At 40.7% G+C, this 27614-nt stretch overlaps 1 protein-coding gene across 5 annotated transcripts in view; it reads left to right on the forward strand.

Moving 5' to 3' along the window:
- LOC149153351 (uncharacterized) overlaps nt 1-27300 on the forward strand; it is a 306416-nt gene extending 279116 nt beyond the window's left edge. For all 5 annotated transcript variants that reach the window (XM_089440155.1, XM_089440156.1, XM_089440157.1 and 2 more), the window contains one exon: nt 26430-27300. In XM_089440155.1, the coding sequence (XP_089296281.1) occupies nt 26430-26672 (243 nt within the window). In that variant the 3' untranslated portion in view covers nt 26673-27300. The remainder of the gene's footprint in view (nt 1-26429) is intronic.
- Nucleotides 27301-27614: the final 314 nt, after the last annotated feature.

The raw sequence follows: 27614 nt of genomic DNA on the forward strand, positions 1-27614 counted from the left end.
GGTATTAATAAGAACCATGGTATTGCATGTATGAATCTTATATAAAGGATAGAGACTCCCCTCGAGGAGCATCGTGTCTTATTTTGTAATTGAGCTCAGCTTTATTGGAGGTTGCCCCCTCGAAGAGGCAAGTGAACATTGCTTTCCTTTCTGAATAATAAAATACTTGCTGTTATTTCTTATTGTTCTATGTTTTGGATATATTTCTTCGCATATTTGGTATTCAAGGATTTTCTTGCAGGTGAAGAGCATAACAAGTGGTATCAGAGCACTTTCTAGGGCCGTTGGGATCTCCATTTTTTAGCAATTTTTTTTTTTTGGCTAGAGACGTGTTTCGGCGTCTTGAAACCACGAGATCTTTCGTTGAGAGCATAAACCTGCGGATTTGGGGAGGCATGCACACAAGAAATACAAGAGGTGGTCACGCTTGTTGGACTCCCTGGTAACCCCTGTGGGTACCCCTTTGAGTAGTAGCGCATTAGACAGAACGGCGCACGGACTGTCTTCCCAGTACCCTCTAGGTATATCGGAAGCCCCCTAGGCTCTTTTGAAACCTCGCCATAGATAAACCATCGGCCGTCTTGCTGCTACAGTACATTGAGAACAACACTCGAGGAGATTGCTCGCTCGTACGATAGGGTAGTCGGGTTGTACAGCTAAGGGTACGGTTGGTCCTCCTTGGTTAGTGCCCTGAAAGATTGGGCTGAGTACTACTGTTAGACCCTTATGTATATTGCGATCTGTAGCACTTGACACTCCTTGAGACCATAGTTCCCTTGCCTCTCTCTGGATCACGCCTCATCTTTTCCAGATCAGATCTAGCAGGTGGGGTTTTGTCGCAGCAGCAACAATCAGTTTCGCCATTCATATCTATCAGATTTGCCAATCAGATCTATTAGATCTAGAAATTTGGGTTCTGTAGTAGTCGCAACAATCAGATCCGCCATTCAGATCTAGCAGCAGGGGTTCGATCACTACCACATTCCTACTCATACTCTGTAGTTGAAGGTTCGCCAATAGATCTGACTATTTGTGTGGGCTCTTATACCTAAGCGTGATTCTCGCAGGACATTGGGTAGAATTGACTTTTCTAGGATTCGGCTAGTGCAGTATTCCTAAGCAAGGAGTAAAACTTCTTTCGGCTGAGACCCTCCCGGGACGCTTATAGGAGACTTAGCCCATAAGAATTAGGTCGACGAGTTGAGCAAGATGGTACCATTCAATTGTTAGCATCAAAAATTTCGGGCGGTCCCAAATTTTAAGTGCACTGGATCAATGCATGGTACAAACTAGAGCTCAAGCTATGGCCAATGAGAAGATCGATAACCTTGAAACAAAGTTGGACGTAGTACTGTCATCGCTCAAGACGTTAGCTGACACACTTGCAAAGGGCAATTCGAAGGAACACATGGAGGCATATGTTTTCAATGAAAACATTGAGGGTGAGTCTAGCCATTCTCTTCACCTCTTTGGCAACCACCAATAGTCCCAGATGCGACCACCCAAGCTGGACATGTATAAATTTTAATGGCTCTCATCCGGCCACATGGCTAGCACAAATGGAGCAATATTTCACACTAAATCACATCAAAGATGATGCGACTTAGCTTAGTGTGGGTAGCATGTACTTGGACAATGAAAGATGGCAATGGTGGCAATGGCATCAACGTTGCTATGGAAGGCCCATGACTTGGCAGACATTTGCAAAAGCTCTTATGGATTGCTTTGACCATGAATCTAACTTTTTGGGTCGTCTCACTAAGCTCCGACAGATAGGAACAGTGAACGAATATATTACAGCCTTTGAAGCCTTAGCTTTCCGCACAAGAGGTCTACACGATCAGTTCTACTTGGAATGTTTTGTTAGTGGTCTCAAAGAAGCCATACAAGCCCACGTCCGACTGCAACACCCTACCTCATGGCTGGATGCTTGCAAGATAGCTCGTGAAGTAGAACGTGCGTTAGCGGCCTAGTCCAATCGCCCAAATTTCATAGCCAAGGGTCGCCCCACCCAGGCTCAAAGCACTACCCAAACACTCAAGGTTCAAAAGGTGTCACCAGCGGAAATGGCGGAAAGAAGAAAGCAAGGATTGTGTTACTACTATGATGAGAAATACTCCCCCAGGCATAAATGCAAGGAGCCCAAATTCTTTCAAATTGATGCTACTGATCACAGTTCATCGGAGGAAGCCCCACCACTTGAGGAACCAGAGGAGGAAGATGAGGACAACCAGCCAGACAATGTACCTGAAGAACCAGTTATCTCACTTCATGCTTTGGTAGGGATTTCTTCTCCCCAAACTCTCAAAATCAGAGGTTTTATTAAGCATCGCCTGGTAGTAGTCTTGATTGATAGTGGCAGTATGCATAACTTTATCCATCAAAGAGTCGCGAAAGCAGTGCATTGTTTTGTCAGAGCAGTCTCTAACTTCCAGGTCCAAATTGCTGATGGGGGGACAATGAAATGTGAAGGCCGCTGTGAAAATGTCAAACTTCAAATGGGGGATTATCAGTTAAAGACCCACATGTTTGCCATACACATGGGAGGGTGTGACATTGTCTTGGGTGCTGAATGGCTCCGCACACTTGGCCCAATCACAATGGATTTCCAGGAGTTATATATGAGCTTTAAGCAGAACAACCACACACATACCCTCCGTGGACTCCAGGCGGGTGATCCCTCTATCATCAGCTCACATAGGATGGAAAAATTGTTAAAAAAGGGCCACCATGGAGTTATAGCCCAATTTAATGCCATCCAGGCCTTCGAACCCACTTCTCTTCATATTCATCTTGAGATGAAACAGATCTTAAACAACCATCTGCCAGTCTTTGACAAGCCTCATGAGCTTCCACCCTCAAGAGGGGAACGTGATCATAGCATTACTTTGGTCTCGGGGGCCCAACCACCAAATGTGCGCCCATATAGATATCCGTTCGCCCAAAAGAATGAAATTGAAAAAATCATCAAGGAACTCTTGGAAGCAGGCATCATTCGTCCTAGCATTAGTCCTTATTCATCGCCTGTGGTCATGGTGCTCAAGAAAGATGGGGAATGGTGTATGTGTCCAGACTTTAGGGCCCTCAACAAGTTGACGGTCAAAGATAAATTTCCCATCCCAGTTGTTGATGATTTGCTAGATGAAATAAATGGGGCTCAATTCTTTACTAAGCTCGACCTTCGCTTGGGCTATCACCAAATTCACATGAAAGAAGTAGACATTCCAAACGCTGCTTTCCGAACTCATGAAGGCCATTATGAGTTCCAGGTCATGCCATTTGGTCTTTGTAATGCCCCATCCACTTTTCAAAGCCTTATGAACCACTTGCTCAAACCATATCTCAGAAAATTTGTCCTTGTTTTTTTTTATGACATCCTCATCTGCAGCCGCACCTGGGCCACACATCTTCAGCATGTAGATTGCCCTTGCAACTGCTCCAGAAGCATAAATTATTTGTCAAGATGTCCAAGTGCTCTTTTGGCATGGAAGAAGTTGAGTATTTGGGCCACATTGTGGGGCGTGAAGGTGTCAGGGTGGACCCCAAAAAGATACAGGCAATGCAGGATTCGCCTCAACCAAAGACCTTGAAGAGCTTGACAGGATTTTTGGGTCTCGGGCTACTATCGCAAATTTGTCCGCAATTATGGTCGCATTGCTAGACCCCACTCACCTCCTCAAGAAAAATTCATTTCTCTGGAATGATGAAGCGCAACAGGCATTTATAGCTCTCAAACATGCCATGTGTTCCACTCTCGTATTAGCACTACCCAAATTCACTAAATCTTTTGTGATTGAATGTGATGCTTCAGGTACGGGTATTGGGGTAGTCTTAATGCAGGAAGGTCGACCCTTAGCCTTCACTAGCCAACAACTAAGTGGGACAAATCTTGGACAATATACCTATGAGAAGGAGATCGTGGCCAGCTTACATGCAGTAGATACCTGGCGACCATACTTATTGGGGCGGCGTTTCCAAATCCGCACAGACCATCAAAGCCTTAAATATTTTTTGGAGCAACGCCTATCCTCGCCACAACAAAATAAATGGCTCGCCAAAATGCTGGGATATGATTATGAGATAATTTACAAGAAAGGGCACAAAAATGTTGTAGCAGATGCGTTATCATGCCAATTTGAGGAGGAAAGCACCCTGCTCGCAATCTCCCTTCCCATTCCAAAATGGATTGAAGAGGCTCGCAAGGAATGGTTTTCACATCCCTTGCTCTCCCAACTCATTAATCAATTGCAGGTGGATCCAAATTCCATAGCAGGCTACTCTTGGCAGGATGAGATTCTTCACTACAAGGACAGAGTCGTGATATCACCAACATCCACCCTCAAAAGCCGCATTTTGGCGGAGTTGCACTCATCTCCCACTACAGGCCATTCAGGCTTTCAGAAGACTTATGCTCGCACTCGACGTTCATTCTTTTGGACAGGCATGAAAAAGGACATTCATACTTTTGTAGCTGAGTGCGACATATGTCAGCGTCACAAAGGAGAAACAGTCAAATCCCTAGGCACATTACCGCCATTGCCCATCCCGGCCTCAATCTGGATGGAGGTTTCTATTGATTTCATTACGGGTCTTCCAAAGTCAGGAAACAAGTCAGTCATCATGGTGGTTGTGGACAAAATTTCTAAGTATGCTCATTTTTGTGCCCTACCCCACCCTTTTACACCGACTTTGGTCGCTCAATCTTTCATGGACTAGATCTTCAAATTGCATGACATGCCCACTTCCATTGTGTCTGATTGTGACCCGATCTTCACCGGTAACTTTTGGCAGGAACTCTTCAGGCTATAAGGTACCCAACTACAGCTCAGTACTTCCTATCATCCCCAAACTGATGGTCAAACTGAAGCAGTCAACAAATGTCTGGAGACCTACCTTAAGTGTTTCACTTCAGAAAAGAAACATCTATGGGTATAGTGGTTACCTCTAGCCGAATGGTGGTATAACACCAACTATCATGCCACCATCAAAATGACTCCATATGAAGCAGTTTATGGTCAACTCCCTCCTTCACCTACTTCTTATATCAAGGGATGCTCAAAGGTACAAGCAGTGGATCAACTCCTATAGAACCGCACAACCATGCTGGCCCACCTCAGAGAGAATCTCCATCAAGCTCAAAACCGCATGAAGCAACAGGCAGATCAACATCGTTCAGAACGCCAATTTCAGGAAGGGGATCAGGTATTTTTGAAGCTGCAACCATATAAGCAAACATCAGCAAACATCAGTCAAAGACAAGGGTTGTCAGAAATTATCGCCAAAATTCTACGGACCGTATCAAGTACTTCAGCACATTGGAGAAGTCGCCTACAAGCTAGCTTTGCCACCCATTGCAAAAATCCATCCAGTCTTCCATGTCTCATGCGTCAAGAAAGTGATTGGGAACCATTGCCAAATTCAAATCAGTCTACTTGATTTGGATGAAGAAGGGTCAATCTGGCTCCAACCTGAACAGGTTCTTGACACACGAAAACGGCACCTGCGCGGTCGCACGATCAAGGAAATCCTCGTCAAGTGGAAAGACACCTCTCCGAAAGATGCGACGTGGGAACCAGCCACTATCCTTCAGCAGTTTCCACAGCTTCAGCCTTGAGGACAAGGCTATTCTTATGGGGGAGGGCATGTTAGGGTCCAACCCTAACCCCCTTCTTTATGTAATAGGATGGAATCATAGTTGTAGTTAAGTAAAGAGTCAATGAAGCCCACATTAATAATTGTAAGTGGTTGACCTCCATTTAAAGAAGGGACCACAGTTAGTTGCAAATGGGCCATGGTATTAGATAGATGGTATTACTAAGAACCATGGTATTGACCCATGGTATTGCATGTATGAATCCTATATAAAGGATAGAGACTCCCCTTGAGGAGCATCGTGTCTTATTTTGTAATTGTGCCCAGCGCTATTGGAGGTTGCCCCCTCGAAGAGGCAAGTGAACATTGTTTTCCTTTCTGAATAATAAAATACTTGCTGTTATTTCTTATTGTTCTATGTTTTGGGTATATTTCTTCGCATATTTGGTATTCTGGTATCTTCTTGCAGGTCAAGAGCATAACAGACAACTATAGGAGAGTCTTTGACAAAATCTGACAATACAAGAAACAAATTTGTAGCAATCAAATAAGCCACAAAGAGAGTTGTATTCAGCGCTAAGGAGAGAGGCTAAGCCTCCTCTAGCCCACAACCTAGTGAGAGAAGGATGTTGCCCTCAAAGTAGAACTCGACCTTTCGAGAAATGATTCTTAGAATACTCACAACCTCCTTGAATTTTCGTCTGAAATCTACTCAAAAGGGGTTCAAAACAGATCCAAAATGAGTGGAAAGATGACATGAAAGAGTCAAAATGATAATCTACAATTAGTGTACAGGAACTAGAACAAGGCATGCAAGTAGAATTCCATACTTGTCTAGTTAAAACCATGCTCTAGGTAGCAGATAAAATCCTTGAAAGCACAAGATATTGAACAAGAAAAATATTTAATTTAAATTTACATGATCTTAGTAGGCTAGAGGAAATGAAACTCCCTTTTTCAAAATCGTTTAATGAGATACTTGAGGCAAACCGATTGGGTCCCTCTATTCTTGATCTTGGGAGTTAGTTCGTAATCCTTCAACCAAATCTAAAGATCTCTACACACTTGGAAAATGATGTCAACAATCATAAAGGGATTAGATTATACAATGGAGGAGAAGACTAGAGATTTCACCAAAAATATTATCGTCCTCCTCTTCCTAGAGTATTTTTCTAACCCAAAAACAATACAAGCTAGCTTGCGTATGTTAATCCAAACAAGTGGCAAAATGATAACTAGCATAATGCAACATACATGTGGAATGTAAAACACAACAATTGAAATAACATCACCTCAAGAAATGGAAGGAGAACACCAACACAATAGTACCCCAAAGTCTTTTTGTTATATGAAAATGAATACAAAATCCAATAGAGTCTATGTAAGCCCAATAGCTCGTTCTACATATAGAATATGAGAGCCAAAGACTCATTTAAATAGAACTTGGGAGCCAATCCTAATGAAAAATGAAATGACAAATGTAGCAATGGCGGAGATCCCAATGTAGAAGAGAAATGTCAAGTGGCATGCTGATGATGATCCAAAGGAAATTCGAATTTGATAAGTGGAGCTCCAAAGCCAAGTGTAAAAATCGAATTCTGGAAAATGGACATCATTTTCTTCTTCCCTTATGTGCCAAATTTGAATTTTATGATGAAATGACAAGTGTATATGGGTGGTAACCCTTGGGACAATTTCCTACAAAAAATTCCACCAAATATTCTCCCAAATCCTCCAAAATGTGCATTAACTTCACAAATTCGAATTTCCAAGTAAGAAACTTTCTCATTTAATGCCAAAAATTCGATTTTATTTGAGCACATGTCATTTTCTTGATTTTAGGAGTCCACATCACCTTGGGAATTCACTTTGACTCCTCCAAAATTTCCACCTCATTTCCACAACATTTAGCATATGTGGATATTTATTTTTCTCCATTTATTTAATTTCTGGCTTAATTAATTGCCAGATTTCCCACCAAACTTAGGAAAATTGGGTTTTGAGGGTTCAAAACATATTTTTAACTCCCCAAAGTCTGTCATAGTAGAAAGTTGAGGGTGAGAGGTGCAAATTTCATTACTCATGTTGAGAAATTAAGGGCAATACAATTAATCTATTTCTCTTTACTTTGATAACTGCTTGAGATATTATTTTTCTTCAGATTTGATTGATATTATTATTACCATGAAGTGTTATCATCAACCAGCTATCAAAACAAGAAAATCAACCATGCACAAGTACACAAGATATTGGCACCATGCCAAGGAAAAACCTCTCCAAAACTTGAGAGGAAAAACCCTTGAACTCTTTCTTATAGAATCTTTATTGAGAAGTTACATGACCCAAACTTGACTCCGAAATGCCTTCAACATCAAATGACAATACCTCAGAATGTGTACCCAATCACATTGTTCAGTTCTGTAGTTGAATGATTATGACAGTTTGCACCAAAACAGTTCGGATAGGCTCTCCTAGCCTCGATCTATCCTCGCTCCACATGTAGATGTCTTATAAGTTGTCACAGTTATGAATAGAGTTGGTTTACAAAGCTTCCACAAGGTAATAAGGTTGATTGTCACCACAACGAAGGGAGAAGCCCTAGATTTCAGAGCGTATGCATATACGTGGATGGAGTTAGGGCTCTTCTAGCCCTACGATACCCTCGCACTATCCAACCGCAATCTTCTCCTTTTGTTTGAGGTCAAGACTGCCCTTCAAACCCTTCACGCAATCACTAAATGCAATACCCTAACCCTGATCCAGATGCCGAGACAAATAGCAAGCTCGATGGTAACTTGCATGAGGGGACAGACTTCCTCATGTGCTGCGCTATCTTCTTTCTTCGACCTTAACGCTAGTTCACTTCTTCATGAGAGACATGAATCGAATTTCCATTTGGAGGAGCCACACGTAGCCTATATATAGGCTTACTCTCTCATTCATTGGGTTGATGTGAACTTATATTAGGCTGACATAACCTTTGATCAATTAGTTGAGCCAACGTGGTTTCATAGCATTCCTTTAAGCGGTTTCTTGAGTAAAACTGTGGGTACACATTTGAGTATTTCTTTGATGAACTAGAAGGACTTACATTCATTACACTTACAAAAACAATACATGATTTTCTTTATTTTCACATGACTTATCTTGGGCTCTTTAATTAGAGCAAAAATAAAAAATACAAAAATACATTAATGCAAAAATAATGAAGACCGAACCTAGTTACACTACTTTCAACAACTCATACCCCATACAACTTCTCTAGACATCACTTTTTACATTACAAATACTACTTTCAACAACTTATACCCCGTACAACTTCTCTAGGCATCACTTTTTACATTACAAATACAATTTTTATTGCAATTTCCGTAGTGCGGAAATTCTAAAAAATTAAAAAATGACTACCTAGACCTAACCAAATTCCACGAAATTTTTTGTGTGATCTAGTATGGTAATATACATCAACTCTAGAAACTAAGATGTGTTAGAGGTTCAACCTTCAAATCGTCACCCCGACATTGGGGTAAAAGTGAGTGAAAAAACTCAGAGAATTATCCGCCTCTGAAAAAGAAGGGATAATTAACCAAATAAAAAAAGCACTCTAAGGTATACTCGTTTGCTGATCAAATCCCAACATCCTATGCTTGTTAGATACTCAAAACACATCCTTACTAGTATCATTTATTACAATTCCCCGCAGGGTGTGGAATCTGGGTACAAGAAAAATGATGAGAAAATAGAAGTAGAGTTAAAAAACTCTGTTGACTGATGATATCTGATGGTATAAATGTCCTCTGGATCATTCTTGGGCATGGAGTCTTCATATAATAATCAGGTGCCACTCCAGTGGTCAACAGACACAACAATAACAATAAGGGGGCTACACTAATAACAATGAGGGAATACACTAGTGTTATAGGGACCTAACACTTGTTTCGTGAAGAATCATTGGCTCCTTGCCAACAACCAAGTGAATAATTCTACCACTAAGATGACTCTTTCTTTGATATTTCAACTTTTGAGAATCAACCTCTTTCTCATACCTAGGTCCCTTTTTTCACTTTTGAGCGCCTTGCCAAACATGAGGCAACTTACCAATAATGCCATTGCACAATCATTAACACATAATTTCCAGTCTAGGTCTTGGTTTTGTTGACTACAACTGTGTCGACATCCCCAAGAAGTAGAGTACACATCAGTAGATAAAAAATTTCAAGATCATCTTCATCATGCAACTCCCAGATTATGATTGTAATCCAAATTCTACAACCCTGTGGGCTTTTATTGTAATAATGATTCTAGTATGACTATGAAGCCATGTAAAAGTGTCCAGATAGCCTAAGATTTCTTGCTAAAGAGTTTCACTATAGGGATTTTTTTACCCGTCGTTAATTATTCACGTTTCTGAACCCAAATAATCGGCAGAGTTTTTCTCCCACACATACCCCAAAGGTAGAGTGGGTCTTGATGGTAAGGTCCAAGGTGAGTCCTAGTGTTATCGAGCCTATGTATTTTATAATACTAGATCATCTGCCTTGTGTCGCAAAATTTGGTCGAGTCTAAGAAGTCATGTGTCAATTGTAAAATTCCCCTTCTAATGGGATGTCTATGTAATATCTTGGTGTAAAATGTGTTGTATATGTAATATCTTGGTGTAAAATGTGTTGTCTATGAATATTTTTGGTGGACGATTACTCATAATTAGGCATCAACAGCAAAATATCTTTTAGACCCACTTTGAGGGTGGAAAATATGTGTAATCCCCTCTAGAGTCTTTTATTTTATTTTTTAGTGAAAACAATGTCAAAATAATTAAATTGGAAAAATGTCAAAGATTAAAATGAGAGAAAATTAAATTTTCTCCAAGTGGAAAAATTATAAAAAATTATTGAGGTCCTTTGTCAAAGTCAAATATATGAAAGGACTCATTTCTAAGGTAGAAAGTCCCAGTCCATAAATTCTTTGGAGCCAGAAAGAATATTTTCTCAAGAAAATCGAATTTTTGTGTCAAGGTGGTTGATTGAATGTGAGAATTACGATAATTCTATGTTTTGAAGATTCTCTAGTTGTCCAAAACCACCCAAAAGTCAAAATTTGGTCCATTCAACCCAACAATCAAGGAAATTGAATTCTTTTGGAGATCTGTTCGCCAGTTATCAAGGAATCAAATTAATTTGACAAAGATCAAGCCATGGATCAAGAATACTAGTCGTTATTTCCACTTGGAGGGGTTTGATGCTCTCATTTTCTATATAAGGAAGCTATTATGTTTTTCATTATATCATGCACTCATCAGAAAATCTTGAGCAAGCTCTGAGTCAAGCTATGTTGGATGTAATCTTTCTTTTGGAATAATAAAGAAAAAGTCTTTTGGGGTTTATTCGTGATGGTGTTCTTCTTTTGTTTCTTGTGGTAATGTTTTCTGGATCATGTTCTTAATGCTCTACTGAATAATATTGCACAAGTTATTATTTCATTAACTAGTGGTTGGATTAACTATTTGCACAAGTATCTTGCATTATTTACTAGGTTTAGAAAAGCATTTTGACTTGATTGATCTAGCAGGTATCTCTAGATTTTGAAGGTTTTAATGTGTATCTAGCCCCTTTTGATCTAATAACTTCATCTCTAGTGTGTAGAGACTATATGGTATTCAGATCTTGGGTGTTATGGGAAGTCTTCAGTGGGACCAGCCAACTCCCAAGACAAGAAACTCAAGAGCCAATTGTGTTAAATTCTGTGATACTTACCTAAAAATTTTATGAAGTGATCTTGGCCATTGCTCAAAATAACAAAATCTTATTTCACTCATTTATCTTCAATCTATTTGTGCTACCAAACATAGATATGCTAATTGGAGTTAAAAATTTTATTGTGAATAGTGTAGATAATTTGTAATTCTTTTCTAACCCTTCTAATTATTTTGCCTTATATATATAACCTATTGGGGTATAGTTTTCTCATTTTCCTATATATCTAGAGGGACGGCTAGGGTTGTTTTTGTAGGTACCATTGGTTCAAGATTAAGGAAAAATCCAAATGATTGAAGGCGTTAGACCTCACCTAGCCCAGTGGCTAGGGTTTGGGCATTGTAGCACATTGAAGGAAATCGTTCAGCTATTTGAAAAGGGCCGCAAGGGTTTGGGCCCTTGATCTAGCCTTTAAAGGCCTAGATCCACCTTCCTTGAGCCTCTATTGCTCAACGCTCTATCAATCTTGGAGTCCACATGCCCTAGAAGGGCTAGTTTTCATTGCAAATCAGGGTTTTTCATAAGGATTTATCACCAAAAAGTTTTGCAAACACTTTTGGGGCTAAATCATATTTTTGGCATGAAATCAACTTGTTTCCGTTGCAAGTTCATTGCAATTTTTTTGAGGGTCGAGAAGTTCGATCTCTAGGCCATTGAGGCAGTCACTAGGCTTTGAGGCTAGTTAGGCCTAGCCGCATGCCTAAATAGGCCAAAATAGCCTAGCCGCAGGCATTGGAGGCATCATAAAATTATTACATTTGATCTATAATCTAATCAGACCTTGATGCAGGCATAAACACAATTTTTGCATGTTGAAGTTTCTAAGTCTACTTAGTTAGAAACCCTCCATGCACTTTATCTGATTTATTCCTACCTATTTGTTATTTTACTTAAAAAGTTATTTACAATGTAAATACCGAAAATAAACACTAGTGCATTCTCAACATATTACAGATCAACAATTGAAGGAAACAAAAACAATCACACTATATGACACCATTATTTTTGGACTAATGTCCTCAGAAAAACCCAATGTGGGAAAACTGGTGTAGCTATCTGAGGGTTTTCTTATTAAGCAATATCAGAGTACAATTTGGGTGCCAAAACTCGCCTATCCAACAAGAGAATTTCCTTGGCTGTAATACCTCTTAGTTTGAGACAAATCTCCTGGCTAAAACCCCGGATAATCCTTCCGGCAGCTCCTGAGCACCAATCTGCCCCAGAAACCCCAGCATCAGCCTTTTCTAGATTGTGTCAGCCCCTCTCTGCCCAGCGCTAGCCCTGTGTCACCCCGGATGGGTCTGCGTCAACCTTAGGAGGCCTTGTGTCAGCCCTCTGGCCCTCTGCATCAACAACGCTAGCCTCTCTGAGGATCTCCGTAACTCCCGATTGCCTCTGCGTGGCCCTGCGTGAGCCCTGGCCGGCTCTGCGTCACACTCTCTGGCTACTGCGTTGCTCTCCCGACACTATCTCTGCCTCTTTGTCTCTCTGTACTCAATGCCCCACAGCTGCAACTCCGATCACTAATTCTATCTCTCTTAGCAAACCATGCTCTAGAGAATAGAATGACTGATCACTCTGGTGTGTTCTCCAAGTGACCCTCAAGCCTCCTCTTATACTTTTCGTGTTAACATATCAACGGCCGAGATTCAACGGCTAAGATTAGATCTGGCTTGATCCATGTCTTTTGGACCATTCTAACACAATTTCAATTAATACACATTAATATTTTATTTTCCCTAAGTTTTGACTTAGGGACTCCATTAAAAATATTAATTATTTTAATATCTTCTAAATTGTTTAGAATCTGCCCAAACCCTTTCTAGGTATTGGAGATCTCATGTGCCCCAACCTATCCACCAAATTTCGTGGCTAGAGCACATCTGATGCTACCCCAAATCAACACTCCCTCTTAGCGACGACTGTGCTCTAGCAATACTCCTCACTTAGTATTACTCTGATCATCCGGCATCCGTCCCTGTGCTGATGCTAGGCCTGCTGCCCACCATCCTCTGCACTGCTGTATCTTGTACTGCCGCCCATGGTTCTGCTATTGCCACAATACTCCTCACTTAGTATTACTCTGATCATCCGGCATCGGTCCCTGTGTTGATGCTAGGCCTGCTGCCCACCATCCTCTACACTGCTGTATCTTGTACTGCCGCAAATGGTTCTGCTGCTGCCACTGTTGCATCTGTACGACAGCTCCCTCTACATCTATGCTACTGCTGGTCCTTTCTCCTAGCACTGCATCTGCATTGCACCTCCTCTCATCATGTTGCATCGTGCTTCCCACTGTTGCACTGCAACTCAGTTACTGAGAAGTAAGTAACTGATCTCCCAAACTGACCTCTCAGTTGGGCTGGAGACACCCACTGATGATGAAGCTCCCTCTGTCGCTAACAAGTGCTCCCTCTCTGACCTCTGCGCTGCTGCAACAACTCCCTACATCTCGCACCATTGCACACTTCTTTGTGCCATCCCGCACTGGTGCAACACTCACGTGCTTCTCGCATTGTTGCAGCCTGCTAGCCTCACGTTGTCTCAGGACTCCTGCATTGTAGCTTTCTTTGTCGCTCCATCTGCATCCGTCTCCACCCGACTCAGCTAGTCCTGCTACTCCTCTTCGGGGCTCCCATAGCAAGGTCTAATCCAAGAGGTTGGGTACCTCGAAGATCTTGCCCCTCATCGCTTGTAGTCCGCTTGACTACAGCGCGATGTCTCCCCACTTTCACTCAAGTGGTGTGTGTGTACTCATGGCACAGTCATCGTTTGTTAAAACTTCCTTCTCTGCCTATGCAAACGTTGCCTTAGTCTCGGAAGACTCTCCCTTACTCTTCTTCCTTGGACACTGGGTTGCATAATGACCCAACTCCCCACAGTGGAAGCACTTGATCTTGGAGAGATCCTTCTTCTTCTGCTTTCCCTGCTTTCCCTCAGATGCTAGGGCAACATCTTCCTCCTACTGTTTGACTTTGATCCCCTTGCTACTACTACCCGTCTTCGACTACCATTTGATCTCTTCCTGGTGAAGAGTTGCCCACATTTCGTCCCAAGGTGGGAGAGTCCCTCTGCCCAGTATACTTTGGAAAAATACCTCCTAGTCTTCTGAGACAACATTCAAGGTTGTCCTCACCATCAACTCCTAATCTGGCGTGGCTTCTATAACAACCAATTGATCTCGAATCTCATTCATTCCTCCGAGGAAGGTGTCAATCGATTCTCCCTTCTTCATCTGATACGACCTCAACTGGTTCTCAAGTAGCATTTTTCTCTACAAAGAAGTATGCTGGTACAATTTCTTGAGAGCCTCCCACATCTCATATGTTGTTTGCTTCTCGACAATGTGTGGTACTACATGATCCTTGACCCTGTCAAGGATGATGCTCTTGGCCCTCGTCATTGCCTCCTCGTACTTGTCGTTATCATTGGGGTCGATTGGGATAGCTATTACCTTCAAGGCGAAGTTCTTGACACGATTTCTGTCAAGTACGGATAAGATTCTGGCCTTTTAGACTATGAAGTTTGACGCTTCGTCTAGTCTATCCTAGTCGCTTACTCCGTGTAGTGCCATGATGCTCTTCTACTTCCCTCCTGGAAGTTCTTTGTTCGACTCCTCTGAGTCTCTACTTCTCGTCTAGAAGTTCTCTTTTGGACTCCCTCTGAGTCCCAATTTCCCTCCTGGAAATCCTTCTATTGTTGTCGAGATGCCCCCTACTCTGATCGTCTTGTGCAACCGCACCACTGATCCAGGTTCCTCGGCTAGAAACCCTCGGTAGCAACTCCCTCCTCTTGGCCTTGCTCTGTTAGGTACTCTTCTGACTACAGTACCTCATTAGCTCCACTCTGCAATATTCCCACAACCTTCTAAACCCTAGCAACCTGAAGGTGAGAGCTCCTAGGCTCTGCGCAATCCCGACAATAGCAACCCGACCTCCTCAGCCAATTGTGTCAACCCTCCCAGCTTCTGCGTGGCTCTGCGTGAGGCTCCCTTTTCCTTCCTTAGCCTCTGCGCTGCCTCTTCCTGGCTCACCCTTGATGACACAGGCACTGCGTCACCCTTCCTTGTTGCTGCTCCGCTAGAAACAACTTTTGTCACCTCGGGACAACTGTTTTCTGCTGCTATTTCTCTGCTCGGCTGATGTCCTTAGTCCTCCTGTGATCTGCAATCACGTTTTGATACCATGCTGAAGTTTCTAAGTCTACTTAGCTAGAAACCCTCCATGCACTTTATCTGATTTATTCCTACCTACTTGTTATTTTACTTAACAAGTTATTTACAATGTAGATACTGAAAATAAACACTAGTGCATGCTCAACATATTATAGATCAACAACTGAAGGAAACAAAAACAATCACACCATATGACACCATTATTTTTGGACCAATATCCCCAAAAAAACACAATGTGGAAAAACTGGTGTAGCTATTTGAGGGTTTTCTTATTAAGCAATATCAGAGTACAATCTGGGTGCCGAAACTAGCCTACCCAACAAAGAATTTCCTTGGCAGTGATACCTCTCAATTTGAGACAAATCTCCTGGTTGAAACCCTGGATAATCCTTCCGCAGCTCCTCAGCACCAATCTGCCCCAGAAACCCCAACATTAGCCTTTTCTGGACTGCGTCAGCCCCTCTCTGCCCAACGTTGGTCCCGCGTCACCCCAGATGGGTCTACGTGAGCCTTAGGAGGCCCTGCGTCAGCCCTCGGGCCCTCTGCGTCAGCAACGATGGCCTCTCTAAGGCTCTGCGCAACTCCCGGCTTCCTCTTCGTGGCCCTGCGTGAGCCCTAGTTGGCTCCGCGTCACACTCCTTGGCTACTACGCTTCTCTCCCGACACTATCTCTGCCCCTCTATCTCTCTGTACTCAATGCCCCTTAGCTGCAACTACGATCACTAATTCTATCTCTCCTAGCAAACACTGCTCTAGAGAATAGAATGACTGATCACTTTGGTGTGTTCTTCAAGTGACCCTCAAGCCTCCTCTTATACTTTTTCTGTTGACATATCAACGGCTCAGATTAAGTCCCTAATCAACAGCTAAGATTAGACCTAGCTTGATCCATGTCTTTTGGACCATTCTAACACAGTTTCGTATTAATACACATTAATATTTTATTTTCCCTAAGTTTAGACATAGGGACTCCATTAAAAATATTAATTATTTTAATATCTCCTAAACTGTTTAGAATCTGCCCAAACCCTTTTTGGGTATTGGAGATCTCATGTGCCTCAACCTCTCTACCAAATTTCGTGGCTAGAGCACATCCGATGCTACCCCTTATTAGGGCAACCACACCCTAAACCCTAATGCATCGATAAGATCAATATCCAAGATAAAACATGAGGAATAAATGTAATATGCATCATGAAGACAGGCACATCAATAGGGTTTAATGCATAGTTTTAAAAATCGGCTTATTCAGACCGAAAATCGTCCAAACCGACTGGTATGGCACCTAACCGGTCCTAACCAACCGATTCCAACACTAACCGGCCGAGTTGATGCGTGTGGGCCAGTTTGGCACCTCACCGGTCCTAACTGACCGATTCCAACACTAACCGACCGAATCGATGCACGTGGACTTGGGTGGATTTGTGGGGCCCATAGATGGTTTCTTAAGGTGCTTTTCCCAAACCATGGACAAATTTCCCTCCAAATTTGCTGACTTACAATTATAAAAGCAAGCCCAAGCTCTCATTGTCTCACACAATTGATTTCAACTGTTTGTGAGAGTTTGAGAGCTTGGGCAGTGCTGCAAGAACCTTGAGTTTTGGAGCAACAACAACAAGTTTGGAGGTTATTTTTCATCTTGGAGGAGCTTTCAAGTGTAGTTGGAATCTTTGGGAGGAGACTTCAACTAGTTTTCATTTCCAACCTTCAAGGTATGATTTTTCCCAAAAAAAATTCCAGATTTATTGATCTTTCTTTCCCCTCTTCCAAGTTTCAAGTTTCAAGTTAAAATGCATTAAGGAAGAACTAGAAGGATAGTAGTTGATCATAGGTTTTTCATTTTCCTATTTTATTTGTAGATCTCTTTCATTCAAAATCTGAAATTTCACCATCCATTATGGCCCCACAAGCCAAAGATGCTACATGGATTCACTGTGATGTTGTTGATGGCAAAATTTTGTGCAAATATTGCAAGCACCCAATGGGAGTAGGGGGTATTTATGGGTTGAAACAACACTTGGCTGGTATAAGAGGCCAAGTAACCCCTTGTGATGCACCAAATGAAGTCATAGGGCCTATTAGGAAAGAATACCTTGAAAGGTTTGAGAAGTATCAGGAGGCAAAAGCTAGCGAAAAGGCTATTCAAGATGAAATTGCAAGGAAGAAGGAACTTGAGGAAGCTATGGCTAGGAGAGAGAAAGAAGCAAGTGGGTATGATGATTTTGACTTTGAAGACTCCTCCAATCCCCAAGAACCCTTTCGTTATGTTCCTCCCTCCCTTGGGTCTCAACCTCAAGGCCAAGCCAAAGGTAAAAAAAGGATGAACATTAAGTGCTATTTTACACCTTCCTCCACCTCAGCCTCTGCTAGTGCCACTGCCTCCCAACCAAGTCTAAGTCAACCCAACTTGGATGCTCATTGGAAAAAGTAGTGCAAATGTGTTTCTTTTGAATACATTGCTAGATGGTGGTATGATGCAAATATCCCCTTTAATGTTGCTCACTCACCTTACTACCAAGCTATGTGGGATGCTACTTTTGCTGCAGGAAAGCGCTTTAGAGGCCCTACTATGCATGAATTGAGGGGAAGACTTTTGCAAAAAGAGATTGCATCCATTGGAGATTATTTGATTGAATATAAAGAGATATGGACCAAAACAGGTTGTTCCATCACGTCAAATGGATGGATTGATGGAAAAATCCACACTATCATAAATTTTTGTCTCTTTTTGAGATCGGTCGATGCATCTAACAAGGTGAAAGATGCCAAACTATTATTTGAGATTTTGGATGACATTGTTACATCAGTGGGGGTACATGATGTTGTGCATGTCATCATTGATAATACCTCAAACTATGTTCTTGCTGGAAAGATGTTAGAGGCTAATTACAAGACCATATTTTATGTGCTACACATTACATAGACCTCATGCTTGAGGACATAGGAAAAGTGGAGTTGGTGAAGAACATTGTAGAGCATGCCAAGAGTATCACAAAATACATCTACAACCACTCATGGGTGTTGAGCCTAATGAGGAAAAACACTGGGGGCAAGGAGCTTGTTAGGCCCGCCATCACAAGATTTGCAACTCACTTCCTCACATTGCAATCTCTCACTTCCCAACAACAAAACTTGCAGAAAATGTTTTCTAGTGATGAATGGAATTCATCTCGGTGGGCTTGCAGAGCAAATGGAAAAGACACCAAAAAGAAAGTTTTTGATAACACTTTTGGAAAAAAGCAACAAAGGTTGTGAAAATTGGTGAGCCCCTTGTTAAGGTGTTATGTTTGGTAGATGGGGAAAAATTCGCCATGGGCTACATCTATGAGGCTATGGATTAGGCAAAGGAAAAATACGGGCAACCTACAAAGACAGAGTAGGTAAATATGGGCCTATTTGGGAGATCATTGATAACAGATGGAACAATCAACTCCATTGTCCTATACATGCAACTAGGTATTTCCTGAACCCAAAGTATCATTATAAAGCTAAGCTAGGAGAAGATCATTTAGGGGAGGTCAGAGATGGGTTGTATGAGTGCTTGGAGCACATGGTACCTGATGAGTTGCAACAATTGGAAATACATCAACTCACTACTTTCTCTAGGGCCATAGGCACATTTGGCAAAAATCTGGCAAAGATTGCAAGAGATGTGGATCAACCAGGTAAGAAATTCCAATTTATTTGTTTCTATTTTTGTAAAGTTCAATTGTTTAAAATTGAAGTTGTAATTTGTATTTTGTAAATTGTTCAAACTTACCATCTAAATTGTTGAAAAATGAACTAACTCTAGTCTTTGTCTTTGTAGCACATTGGTGGGAGTCATTTGGAAGCCAATGCCCTCAACTGCAAAAGTTTGCAGTTAGAGTTCTCAGCCAAACTTGCAGTGCTTTTGGGTGTGAGTGCAATTGGTCTGTTTTTGAACAGATTCACACAAAGAAGAGAAATCATTTGGAACAAAAACAATTGAATGATCTTGTCTTCGTGCAGTACAACCTTCAACTAAGGCGCAACTAGTTGCTGAACAAAAGACCTGATACAGATCCCATTGTGTTGGATGATATTGATCCATCTTCAGAATGGGTGGAGGAGTCTCATCCAACTGAGTTTGATGTTAATTTTGATATTGATGCCATGGAGTTGGAGGGTGTTGATCCCAATGTAGATTTGGTAGTTGAAGGTAGTGAACCACCAGGGCCAAGCATGGCTCATGGTATTGGTGAGGAGAGCAATAGTCATGTAACTCAGCCAACTCGTGCTTCTAGTTCTACTAGGCCTCGTATTGCTATTGAGGCTAGAGAGGAGTGTGAGGAGTCCTCAGACTCTGACCCAAATGATGTTTATGTAGCTCCTGCTGATGATCCCATCTCTAGTAGTGGTGATGAGTTTGATGAGTGATCATGTTGATCAATGATTTGTACTTTGAGTTTGAGTTTGTACTTTGTACTTGTAGTAGGCTAGTGGCCTAGTAGCTTGAGTTTTAGCATTGTTTTTGGACTCTAGAGGCCATTTAGAGCCTCATTGGTTATATATTTTGTGGATGATATCATTGATATGTATTGCACTCGAGTGCCATTTTGATAAATGCACCCTTACATCGTATATAGATGAGAAGAATTTCCATATTTTGTCTCTATTGGTTTGGAATCATGGTTTGTAATCTTAAAAATAAGTTTTTTCACTAAAAGATAAATATTTTATGTATTTTTTTCCATTCCCAGTTTATTGAATCCAGTTTGATCCAGTTCTGGTTCGAATCATGGTTAGATAGGCAACCGGTTCGATACTCGCTTCCAGTTTTTAAAACTATGGTTTAATGGCAACTAGGTCATTGGGGGAGTTGGTGAATTGAAAACATGAACATAACCCTTGAGTCTTGAAAAGCAAAGGGGGACCCAAAATTGAGAAGTAGTCTAAAATTTTTGGGTGTTGTTGTAGCGACTACAACACAAGGTTGCGGCTACCTCAGATTGCTTTCCCTTTTAATGTGTGATCAAATGACTTGCCTCTCTATGAAAATTCTATCATTGCAGCAACTGATTTACTTTTCCTACTTATTTCATCATAAGTTATTCATGAAATTACTTAAACAAACATTAAAATAAATATTGTTGCAGATATCACATCGTAATACAGAAACAAAGATATGCACACATTGACACAGTTATTTTGGACTAATGTCCCCGGAAAAACCCAATGTGGGAAAATCGGTGCAGCAAGGGAGGATTTTATTATTCAGCAATTTTCTTGTATAACAGGGTGCCAAACTGGCTTATCCACAGATAGACAACCTTCCAGCACTTTCCTAAACCCAACGTAGGCCCTACTAACCTATGCTACAACTTGAAACCCTCCGCGTCAGCCTATTGAGGCTCTGCGTAGCCTCTCTGGGCTTCTACGTCACTCCTGCAGTGTCTGCATGGATGATGTGGGCCCTTCTGGCTCTGCACAGTCTCTATTGTCTCTGCGTGGCTTCCTTTGGCTCTGCGTCTGCCTCTTCTACGCTGATCTCCCGTCTCTTTGTTCCGTACTTGCTGCCTCTTGACTACTCTCCAGACCACTGGTTCAATTTCTCAGCAAACCCCGCTCCAGAAATTGAACTGACTGGTCTCCCTCAGTATGTTCTCCAAGTGCCCCTCAAGCCTCCTCTTATACTTTTTCTGTTGACATCTCAATGGCCGAGATTAAGTCCCTAATCAATGGCTAAGATTAGATCTAGCTTGATCCATGTTTTTTGGACCATTCTAACACAGATTCATATTAATACACATTAATATTTTATTTTCCCTAAGTTTAGACTTAGGGACTCCATTAAAAATATTAATTATCTTAATATCTCCTGAACTATTTAGAATTTGCCCAAACCCTTTCTGGGTATTGGAGATCTCATGTGCCCCAACCTCTCCACCAAATTTCGTGGCTAGAGCACATCCGATGCTACCCCAAATCAACACTCTTTGCTATTTATATGCTTCTTGGTGCAATGAATAACCCTCCAAAGGGCACTTTGCAAGCTAAGCTAACTTGAACAACTTATCAATTAGCCCACCACATACAAATAAAAAATATTTTCTCTCATTTGATCAATGCCTCCATGGTTGCCTTATTTGCCCCTTGCTCCATTAAGGGTGATTCACTTGCAACAATGGTCAAATCATCAAAATACCTCTCGGTTTCGTGCCCACAACACTGGGTGCAAAACCCACTGCTTGGGTACTTCACCCACAAAATTCCTTTTGTGGTCAACCTCACACAAACCCAGTGCCTAGGGTTGTGGAGTACCTCCCAAGCTACATAAATCAACATAGAGGACAATAACAGGGTGGTTGTATTCTCTCAAGAAGAAGAAGTTGACCATGATGTTACTCTTGGTTTAGGATTATCCTAGAAAGGAGGAGGTGACATTGTTGAGATTTTTGCTTCAATTGTTGGAGGTTTTTGAGATGCATGAGAGGGATTCTCGTGCTCATAATTTGATGATAACTCTTTATGGGTGTTGTTACCTTTACCACGAGCTTTGTATTTAGGATTAATGAGTTAAGATGTAGGCATATTTTTCAGTGTTCCACGGGGACTCGCCCCCCCCCCCTAGGGGTCTAGTTTCCTCGCTCCCCCGCGCTCCGGGGACTTGGGGACGAGTAGGGGACGTTTCCCCACGCTCCCAAAATGGAGGAAACTCGGGGGGACGTGCCAGGGAAACGTTTCCCTTCCCTGGGGGGACGTTTCCCCACGCTCCCAAAAAAATGGCCTTGCTTATAGTTTATGATTTAATAGACCTAAAGTGGTACAAAGCTACTCATGTTCTATATGGGGATAACGTCTTGTGTTGTCTTTTGGTTTCAACAAGCGTTATTTTAGAGGGTCTGTATCATGGAAATTTGCTGGACCATATAGCACGTACATGAATTTTCCCTTGTAAAACTTCTCCTTTTTTTCTCAAGTGATGGCTGGATTACAGTGGGGAGATAACTGGAGTGACAGGCAAAGAATATGAGACATTCAGTTTGTGTTTTTAATCTGCATGACATTTGACATACAAACTATGGAAGCAGCACCTATGTCATGTGGGAAATAATTGGGTGGACTATAAACTAACATGCGTTTACTGCAAGCATGACAAAATACTATGGGCAACAAGAAATCTCAGGAACTGTCGTTATATATGAATTTATACAGTTACAAAACTTACACAGAGCACAGTGGCTCAGCTTGAATTCTCAGGTCTGAAAATTATTTTCACCCCTGAAAAACACTGCTAGTTTGAAGTTTGAACTGCATGGCATTGCTCTAATAAAGTAGACAAATTATCCATGCCATCGTTGGTCACCCAAGTCGGTTCGCAAATGGTCATCCTGCAGTCAATGTCATTTGATAGTAAACTGTCAAAAACTCTTTCATGTGATCTTCTCATCTCTCCTGGAACTAAAACCCAAGTTACCAGAAAACGGATACGGGAACGGATACGGGGTTTGAAACGGATACCGCAAATTTTCAAAAAATCTGGATACGATACGGCAGGAAACGGCACATAATATATATATATATATATATATATATATATATTAAAAATAAAAAATTCATATTACCATTCATATTTCAAAATTCAGAATCTAATTTCTAAATTATCATCTATGATCTATCATGATTCATGATTCATAATCATCGATTCAACTTTCAACTTTCAACATATGTCATATGGCATAAACATTCATGATTCAACATTGCCATCATCTGGATCATCATTAACGATTATTATAACATTCATGATTCAAGTTTCAAACTTTCAAGTTTCAAGTTTCAACATATCATCAAGTTTTTGTTTCAAATTTCAAACATCAAGTTATCTAATATCAAGTTTCAAACTTTCAAACTTTCAACATAACAAGTTACACAAATACCATCATTACCAAGGTCCAAAACTAATAATGCATACTAATTAATACATACTATGAAAGTACAAAAAGAACTATGACTGGCAGTCTACTATCATTACTCATAAATTATAGTTCATATGGTTGTTCAAAAGTTTAAAAGTTAAAAGTTAAAACACCATCATAAATTACATTTACATATCATCAAATATGTCTTCATTCATGCCACTATAATGTTCCACTTCCACATCCTCTCTAGGACTAGAAGTGACACTGTGAGTGTGAACATTGCTGCCATGTCCACTTGAGTCTAAAACTCTTCTTTCAGCATATGGTGTACTGTCTATATTATATATAATATAACAAACTTTCTAGTTGTTGGATCCAATACAGCTGGACAACCCATTGTATTTGCCCCTTCTACTGCCAATGCAGTGTTCCTGATCTGTTCATTTTCCTTTTCACAGAATTCAGTGGCTACCTTATCAAGCTGAAGCTCTCCCTCTGTCTGACCAAAACCTAAATTAGAATTTGACCAAGCTGAATTAGAATTTTAAATTTATTATTTTATATGATATTATAAATTTGGATAATGTCAAATGATATTCATATCAATGATCATGCTTTGCAGCTTTTCAATTCAAACCAAATTGTCATAGTGGACTCAATTAATAAATTATATTTTATATTTATAGATTTTTAAGACCCTGACGCTCCCCCACGTTTCCTAAAAAATGGTAAGGAGCTTTTGCATAGGCCGCTCCCGCGCCCCCTCGCTCCCTCGCCCCCTCGTCCTGGATCCTTGGTGGAACATTGATATTTTTATCTTTTGTTTTGATAGATCAGATCAACTTGCCTTGGTCTTGTATGGAGATGTGATCATCCTTGCAAGTTGTCTTGAACAACCAGTGATGTGGTGTTTATAGATTTTAGCCTATGAAGTTGATATGGACAATGTTGGAGTTTGGTAGGTTGTTGATGGTCCTAGGCTATGTTCATTCAAGTTCACATTTAGTGTTCTTTGGATGTTCAAGATGTTGTGATATTATCTTGCTCTGTTGGATACAATGAGATCTCAATGGCTTCCAATTTCTGTATTTTAACACAACGAAAGACTATGGTGAGCCAAGATCTGAATTTTGATGAAGACGTGATGTCCTTGAGATCATAGGTATCTCCTTCAATGATTTTGAAGGGAGTGAGGAGGTTGTTGTTCTAGAGGCTACTTTAGAGCTTAGAGAAGAGTTGAATCTAGGTGTGGACAAGGTGAGAGTGGGGGTGTACATGCCTTCACCTTCGACTCTGATACATAGAAGCCAAGATGGCTTTACCTAGATATTATAGGATGCATAGGAACATGTAGAAGTGCCTAGATCTTCAGTGAGGGAAAGTATACCTCTTAGGAGATATATTGACCATATGGCAATGGATTCCACTTGTGAACCTTCCAATTGCTTTGAGGAGGTGAGGTGTGCTACCTTAATGGAGGAGTGTGATAATTGGGTGACACATGTTTTTGAGGAGCTAGTGGTTGATTTCGAGATTGCAACAAGTTTAGATATGTAGATGGTAGTTTTGGTTGAGTTGTAGAGGGACTATACTAGTGATGGTGAAAACACTTTACTCATAGAGAGGGAGTGTTAGCTTTCAAGGTTACTCTAAAAGTGCCTACACCATGCTTGGGGATGTTTTGTGTGATGTAGAGTGCATGGTGTATGGATGAACCTTGGTTGTATTGTGGTGGACATACACATTGAAGTTGGCTTGGTCATTAACTTCTATGCCTTCGCATGATTCTCGTGTGGCATTCATCGTTAGAGCATTTTAGACCTATGAAGGTTGGTGACTTCATGTAGCCAACACATGGAGGGTGGTTGCTTGCTTAGGAGGATGTCCTGCCATGAAGGAAGAGTGTTGGGCATTTTGGAGGAGTTTTTTGAGTCCTAGATTACATGGAGATACTTGGTTGCTTGTATGGAGGCTTGTGCTTGACTTGGGTATGTCCGGGTTGAGCCGTGTTCATGTAGCTGGGGTGGATTCAATGTTACACATGACTTAAGAGGGAGTGATGGAGCATTAGAGACCTATGAAGAAGCATTAGACCTCGCTTGAATGTTCAACCTTGGAGCCTTGCTTGCTAAATGTGCATGCCTTTGAGCTTGTCATGTGTCACCTAGAGTTGCAGCACTCCACATGTGGACCTTTCATGTGAGCCTGGTCTTCCATATTTACTTCTGCCATCATGATCTTGTGTGTGTCATTCAATTCATGTGTTAAAAAATAGGCTGCCAAGCATCATAGTCAGGGATCTAGCTTGTTGGCATGTATTGTGCTGTCAAACTGAAGCCTAAAATCTGTGTGTCTAGCTTGTTGGCATGTATTGTGCTGTCAAACTGAAGCCTAAAATCTGTGTGTCTAGCTTGTTGGCATGTATTGTGCTGTCAAACTGAAGCCTAAAATCTGTGTGTCTAGCTTGAATATTGGTAATGGAGCTGATCTTATGTTTTGTTGGATCTGCAGCTGCATTTGCTGAAAGTCAGTCGGCATTTCTTGAATCATTCTTAGGTGCATTTGCTTACTGTCAAACATATCTTTCATCATCTTTTGTTGAAATTCCTGGCTGTTGAGCTGTTGTACTGTTCACATTGTTTTACTAAGCATTGTGAAGCATTACAAATTGTTTATTATTTATCAGTCACACTAGTCACAGGAAATAATGAACGTGCAGACACCATCTAACTGATATGGTCATGCCAAAATGGAATATAAATCTCTGGAAACATTTGTTCCATTGTGCAATCCCTCGAGTTAGAGGGCTTGCTTCAAGAACTGTACTAATGTTTCAGCACAAGATACATGACTATAAACGCTGCTATCTTTGATCCAGCATGCTAGTACATTTATTTAATTTTTTATTATCATGGATAGTATATTTTGATGTATCTGATATTTAGGAATTTTAATTTCATCTCCAGTTCTAAGTAGTAAATTGCTTTATATACAGGAAATATGCTGAATGTAATACTTTTCCTTTTGTAGATTTCATTGTTGAAGAAGTATGAGAGAGAAAGGAAGCTTGTAAATCTACCTATGATGGCAGTATTGGATGGATTTCAGAGAATTTTTTCAGCAGATTTTGGACCTGTGAATCTTCTGCGTGCTGCTGCATTTAATGGTGTTCAAATTTTGGGCCCTCTTAAGAAGCAGATAATTTCTTACGCTATGGGTGAGCAAAAGCTACCAATGTTTCCTTTTAATCACAACAGAGTTGTAGATTATTGACGAAGCTACATTTCCATAGATTAAGCAATACTTAAATATTGTAAATGTTGTGAAGTAATTTTATTATCATTTGTACAAATGCTTCATAAAAATGAATAACGCTGGTGCTTTGTTTTTCTTGCGCTCCATAAAGGCTGTCTGAAGGTGGCACTATTACCAGAATAATAGTAAATTTCCATATGACTGTTGTAAAGATCATGTTTCCCTTACTTGTAGACCATTGCTATGGAATATTACTATGGAAGGTTATTTGTAAGATGCTTATGGACTCTTATGTCCATCAACCTGCAAAATGTGGATTTTAAAGATGAAATACACAGTTTAGATCTAATGCTTTTGTCATGTAATTTTTTTCTGTACTAGAGATAATTCCAGGGGCTTATCAGTAGTGAATCAAATAGTAGTGATTCATCAAGATTAATTTTACAAGGATATAGTGGTTGTCCAGGGAATATAGGATTTACTGCAAACAAATCTTAAGCTAAAAAGTGCCGTATGTGGAGATTTTTTTTACATTAGGCCAAATAGTTGCAGTGCTATGTACCTTTATACTAAGGATGCTTTTTGTACAAGGAAAGCACAACACGAATATTTTGTGCGTCTACTTATAAATTATGACTACATCGAAGATATGGTTGTTGCTGGTTAGAGGTTGGAAGATTTGGCAGCATGTAATGTTAAATTTTAACCCAAGCACCTAGTTTATTATTTCCTAGCAAATCAGATCTAATGACTAAAATCATTGCTAGAGTTTTAACTTAAATATTCAACAGAAGCAAATGAAATGGCCAATCTCAATCACATAACACAAATATTCTACCCAATCAATAGTACTTCATTAAAAATTACTTCATAACCTACTCGGATTTCCTTACTAGGAAAATGGCCCACTAAGAAAGTTACATATACAACAATGAACCTGGCTCTGATCCAGCTGATCAA

This window comes from Pinus tabuliformis, chromosome 9, assembly GCF_031772625.1.
Source record: "Pinus tabuliformis cultivar Carrire ecotype Pingquan chromosome 9, CPIR1, whole genome shotgun sequence".
In the NCBI taxonomy this organism is placed as follows: Eukaryota; Viridiplantae; Streptophyta; class Pinopsida; order Pinales; family Pinaceae; genus Pinus; species Pinus tabuliformis.